The following is a 5,742-nucleotide window of genomic DNA, read 5'->3' on the forward strand; positions in this document are numbered from 1 at the left end:
ATCTGTACCAGTGTACATCCTCTGGTCTAGCCTGATTTGTAAGGTAGAATTGGGATCATGATAGTGGAGGGGGGGGAGCATTAAAGAACAAGAGGAAAGTTGTATGTTTCATTGTTGCTATACTGCACCCTGACTGGCTCGTCTCCTCTCTGTGATCCTTCTGTAAGGGGATGTCCAGTTGCCTACAGATGGACTTAGGTCTCCACTCTGCACTGCCCCTCATCCACAATGATAGTTTTTTTTTTGTTTTTTGATGCCTGATACCTGATCCTATCAACACCTCATGATCACACAGGCTGGTATGCTTTTTCCATGTGGGTTTGCTGCTTCTCTGCTAGATGGCCGCTTCTTTAACTTTAAGCCTTTAAGAACCCAGACACTATATCTTTTGGGCACCATCAGCTTTCTTCATCACATTTGGTTATGCACCCGCTTTGTCTTCAGCGATTGTGCTGGGAGGGTGAGCATCACAGAATGCCAGGTTGTTAGAACAAAGTGTTCTTGCATTAAGGGAGGATATGAGTAGAGGCCCGAAGTCTGTCCACTACCTCAGTGTATTGCCATATAAATATATGTACATAGACCAATACCTCTATTTTATGAATTAATATATTTACATATGTACACACCTATGCTTATACCTCTATCCATAGCTTTCCTCTGTTTCCTTTTACCTGCCTACTTCTGCCTCTAGCAATTCCTCTCAGCAAGATTGGTTTTGCTCCAACATCCCAAGGATCTCTCTGTCATCCTTGTTGTTGATTTTAATTCCTTAGTTGTTCCCCTGTCTATGGCATTGTTTGCTGACCGCTCCCTTCCCCTGCCTCCTTCCCTCCCAAATCCCTCCCGGACCATCGTCTGTTACTTTCTCTTCACGCTTGCTTCCTATGCCTATCTATATAAGTAGGGAAACCAATAATAACAGAGACAAAAAAAAAGATTGGAAAGAAAAGAAAAAAAGCCATACATAATTCCAGGTCTGTCTACTGAACTTTATGACTATCTCCCCACTGGTCCTGGGGGAATTCCTGGAGCTGCCCCTCCTAGCCTGAAGTCTATTTTGTGGGCTCTTCATGGGCTTTGTGGCTTGGCTTCGCTCCCATTGCTCATCTGTTATGTTCCCTTCTTGAGTCACCTCACTGTGGGGTGGGGCATTCAGACCGAACTAACTCCTCACAGCTAGTGTCTCCAGTTTTGTCTCTGTCATGGTATGCTCCAGTGAGGGGACATGTCTGTCCTACAGTTCTCTCTGTGCCTTAGCAGCTCCATTCAGGGATATCGTCCTCCAGGCTTGGTGTGCCAAAATAGGGTCTTGAGAGTCCCTTTCTCTGTTTCCTTATTGTTTGCTTCGGTGTAGTCAGGGCATGCTGGCCCCTCTCCCCAACCTGTAGGTTTTGTGTTGCTCTCTGTAGCACTATTTCTAAGGGGCGGGTCAGAAAAATAAATTTCTTAAAAATTATTTTAGTAGGCTTAATCTTGACTTCTATTGGATATAAAAATGTAATTTTTTAATTTAGCTACTAGATCAGCAGTTATTAATATTTCTATTTTCAGCACTCATGTTACATTGAATATTTTTGTAGAACTGTAGACTAGAAATGATTTTTATTGCATCCTCAAAGCCCACTTTACACACACAATCATGAAGGTTAAACATACAACATCCCATGTGGTCAAAGAGCACACCGCCATAGACACACTCAAGCCTCCTCCCGTGAATGTCTCAGGGTGGCTTCCCCACAGACAACCCAGCACAAACACATCCTCCAGGCACAGCCGTGATCTGACATTGCTCTGTAGCACTGGTCTTGCCCACATTTTGTATCATTTCCATCATTCAATGTCCATGCTTCTCCTGTGGCAACCTCCCAACCCCATCTCCCCAAGGGGGTGGAGGAATTCAATGAGAGAAATTAAACAATCAGGAATGAGATTTTATCAGGTAGATATACACACTGGAGTGGCCACAAATAATTTCTGATTGTTTGGGGTTTGTTCTTTTGCCTGCCCTGCAACCCTCCACACAACCGAATTTTGCTCGGTTGAGGGGATCCGCCCTGTTGAAAATGCAGGGCCTGAACAGTCACCATCTGTCCCCTGTGTACAAAATAATATTCCAACACTACTCAAGACCTCCTTTGCCTCTCTGATGTTTTCTTTACATTGTATTTAAAATGATTTTCTAAAATGTAAACCTAGTGTACCAATATTTTAGTCTGCTGTCAGAGTAAGTAAAACACCCAATACTGCCTATAAATCACACATGGGCTGGTCCTAACTCTGGCTTTAACTCATAAAACAACCTCGAACCCCCTTCTATAATCCAGAAATTTTAGCTTTTCTGCAATTCACAGAACACAATGAATTGCCACAGGGACTTTGCACATGCTGTTTTTCTACCCGGAAGCCTCTTCTCTGTGGCTCTGTTTATTTACAGTGTGCTTCTTCAGTCTTTTGCTTGATTGTTTCTCCATGGGGGAAGCCTTATCTGTTATCTCCAACTTTGTCAAATCTGTCTTTACTAGCCTGTCACACCACCACGCCCTCCCCTCAGGAGCACTCATCACAGTTATAATTGTATACGCATTTATGACATAAGTTCTCTAGTCTATAAAATTTATGTCTGTTTTTTCATCAATATCTGCCCAGTATCTAGCACATGGCCCGCACACAGTAGGTGCTCAATGAATTTGCTGAAAGAATGCGTAATTGATTAGTTAACTATGCTTTAAACAGCCCAAAGGGTTGAATAGTTCAAAGAACTGAAAGAAAGAATGACAGTCACACCAGACTATTAAAATTTCAATGAGGCAAAAAACAAAGCTAATATAACAATGTAAACTGTAATAACAAGTACTAGGACCCTAGACCTTGATTCTGCTCTTAGATTGTGTTCTAGAAATCTTATTTTAAAGTCCAATTAAATAAATTTTGTGTGACTTAGAGTTCCTATATTGTCACCTTAAAAAGCTCTTATGTAGCAAATGCTAAAACAATTCTAAATATAATTTACTCTTTGATACTTTAGAGCACATCCGGGGAACTTGCAGTGCCTCAGGGCCATTATTGCAAACCCTAATTATCACAGCACAACTCAATGGTCACAGACAACATGGGCTTGCTTTCACAGTCTGTCACAAATGCTGGACCAGCGTTTTACAGCTGATCCTTCTGCTGCGCCCCCTGCTGAAGAGAGCACCCTGGAAGGCAAGCACGCAGGCAGGCATAGCTTCCACAAGCTTTGTGGGGCCAGAGCGGTCACCAGACTTCATGCCCCTGGCTTTCATGTCACTTACGATATTAAGAACAGCACTAATGTAATGAAAAGAATGATTTCGGTTAGGTTTTGAGACATAATCCTGCCTCCTTCATTAACCAACTGTGTGGCCTTAGAAAATGCATTTGACCTCTTTAGACATCTATAGAACATTAAACTAGACCAGTAGTTGAGACATTTCTGCTACCAAGCTTTTCTTGTTAATAAGTTTTCATCGTGGACCTGTGCGCCAAAATACTTAATCTAGAGAAATCCACTTACTGGGCAATAATAAAGTTTCTCATTTTTGTTTCTTTGGCTTGCCAACAATTTCAATAAATCTCCATCAGTGACAACAACAAAAAAAGTGTTGGGGAGGAAGCTGTGGAAGGCTGAGGGCCTGTGAATAACGGTGAGAAGGAGAAGGCAGGCACTTAAACCCAATTCAGTGTTCTCTTTTTAAAACAAAGATCTATACACCCGAGTACAGTAGCGAGGGGGAACGAGATGGACTTTATCTGTTGCTTCTAGGTGCCTCTAACTGGCCCCAGGATGAAACACTGCCTTGTCCTCCACTGTCCTCGAGCCCACGGTTGCTGCCACTCGGCCAATTCATCCTTTTGGGGATCTTTCTCTTTTTTGCTACCCTCTGCTTCACCAAACATGTTCTTTTCCGGAGACTGGTTTCTCTTGATAACACGCCCAACGTATGGGAGATGAATTCTTGCCATCCTTGCTCCTAAGGCGCATTTTGGCCATACTTCTTCCAAGACAAGATTTGCTGGTTCCTCTGGCAGTCTCTATTTTGAACATGTCATTAGCACCATCCTTCAAATGTAACAAGCATTGTCATCTTCCTTATTCATTGTCCAACTTTCACATGCATATGAAATGACTGAAAATACCACGGTCAGGCACATTTTAGTCCTCAAAGTGACATCCCGGGCTTGAAGAGGTCTTGTGCAACAGATTGCCAGACAAAATGTGTCCTTTGATTTCCTGAGTGCTGATTCCATGAGCATTGACTGTGAGTCCAAGCAAGATGAAGTCCTCGGCAATTCAATCTTTTGTCCATTTATCACATTCCTGATTGGCCCAGGTGTGAGGATTTGGGTTTTCTTTCTTTTTTTTTTCTTTTACACCTAATTTTATTATACAATGGACATGAGCATGAGATCTTTTTTTATATGAAGACTGCTCACCCTTATGTGAAAAAATGTTGGCATACCCGTTCAATCAAGAACTGTTGAGTGAAATATCTGGTTAAGGAAATGGAAGTGAAAAACGAGCAAATTACCTATTAGAAACCACAGGGGTCTCTTCTTCAAACAGTAGAGGGGGGCCTCCTCTAATTCTTCAACATCAAATTCACAGTCCTACAGAGTTCATCAAACTCAATCATACTTTATGATCCCCAAAGGAAAGAACTGAGGGAACTCATGGATAATTTTTATAGCTTCATTGTAGAGTCCAAGATCAAAAGGATGGTTATCTTCTTTAAATTGGACATAGGATGCACACATTATAGTTGCCTTGGCTGTTACTCTTCCAACAACTTCCACAATTCCATAAATTTCTTCATCAAGAGGCTCCATTAACTCAATGGTTCCATTTTTTCCTTCTCCATCTGCAAGAATAAACATTTTTCCAGTGGGATGGATCTTTTCCAGCTTCCCTAAGAAGCACACGGGCTGGTCGATGAACTGAGCTAACATGCTGGCGTTCACGTGCGTCGGCACCTCCAGCATGTCCACCATGATCGCGGTCCTCGGGTTTTCTTTATATTTAGTTGAAATCCAGACTGAGGGCCATGATTCTTGGTCTTCATCAGCAAGTGCTTCAACCTTGCTTTCAGCAAGCAGGGTTATTTCAGCTGCGTATTGAAGGTTATTAATAAACTTTCCTCCAATTCTGATGCAGCCGTCCCCTTCAAGAGTCCAGCTTCTTGGATGGTTTGCTGAGCACACAGTTTGAGTACATGAAGTGAAAGGATACAGCCCTGATGCACACCTTTCCTAATTTTCAACCATGCAGCACTCCCTCGCTCACTCTGAGTAACTGGGTTATAGATCAGTGCCACGTGAACACAAGGAAGCGTCCTGGAATTCCCGTTTTTCTCAAAGCTACCCATAGGGTGTTATTAGCTAGACAGTAGAGTACTTTTACATAGTCAATAAAACACAAGTAAGCATCTTGCTGGTATTCTCTGCTTTCGGCCAAGAGCTATCTGACATCAGCAATGATACCATGACCTCTTCTGAGTCCAGTTTGAATTTCTGGCCGCTCTGACAATGTGCTGCTGCAATTGCTTTTTGAATCGTCTTCAGCAAACTTTTACTTGCATGTGATATTGTGAATAATTTCCACATTCTGTTAGGTCACTTTTCTTTGAATTAGCCACAAATATGAATCTCGTTCCCTTAGTCAGCCAGGTAGCTATCTTCCACAGTTCCTGGTATAGACCAGGGAGTGCTTCCAGTTCTTCA

General features: G+C 42.4%; 1 protein-coding gene across 1 annotated transcript; it reads right to left on the bottom strand.

Moving 5' to 3' along the window:
- Nucleotides 1-4,610: 4,610 nt before the first annotated feature.
- On the bottom strand, nt 4,611-5,013 carry LOC101649960 (replication protein A 14 kDa subunit-like). Its single transcript, XM_045294733.1, has one exon. The coding sequence runs from the start codon at nt 5,011-5,013 to the stop codon at nt 4,651-4,653; it is 363 nt and encodes a 120-aa protein (XP_045150668.1). The 3' UTR covers nt 4,611-4,650.
- Between the last annotated feature and the right edge of the window lie 729 nt (nt 5,014-5,742).

The sequence above is a fragment of the Echinops telfairi genome, unplaced genomic scaffold, assembly GCF_000313985.2.
Source record: "Echinops telfairi isolate 266 unplaced genomic scaffold, ASM31398v2 ScPeMD7_3533;HRSCAF=4204_0, whole genome shotgun sequence".
NCBI lineage: Eukaryota > Metazoa > Chordata > Mammalia > Afrosoricida > Tenrecidae > Echinops > Echinops telfairi.

What these genes read in the sequence shown, in the direction of transcription:
- LOC101649960 (XM_045294733.1), bottom strand. Translation starts at nt 5,013, where the DNA reads ATGGTGGACATGCTGGAGGTGCCGACGCACGTGAACGCCAGCATGTTA.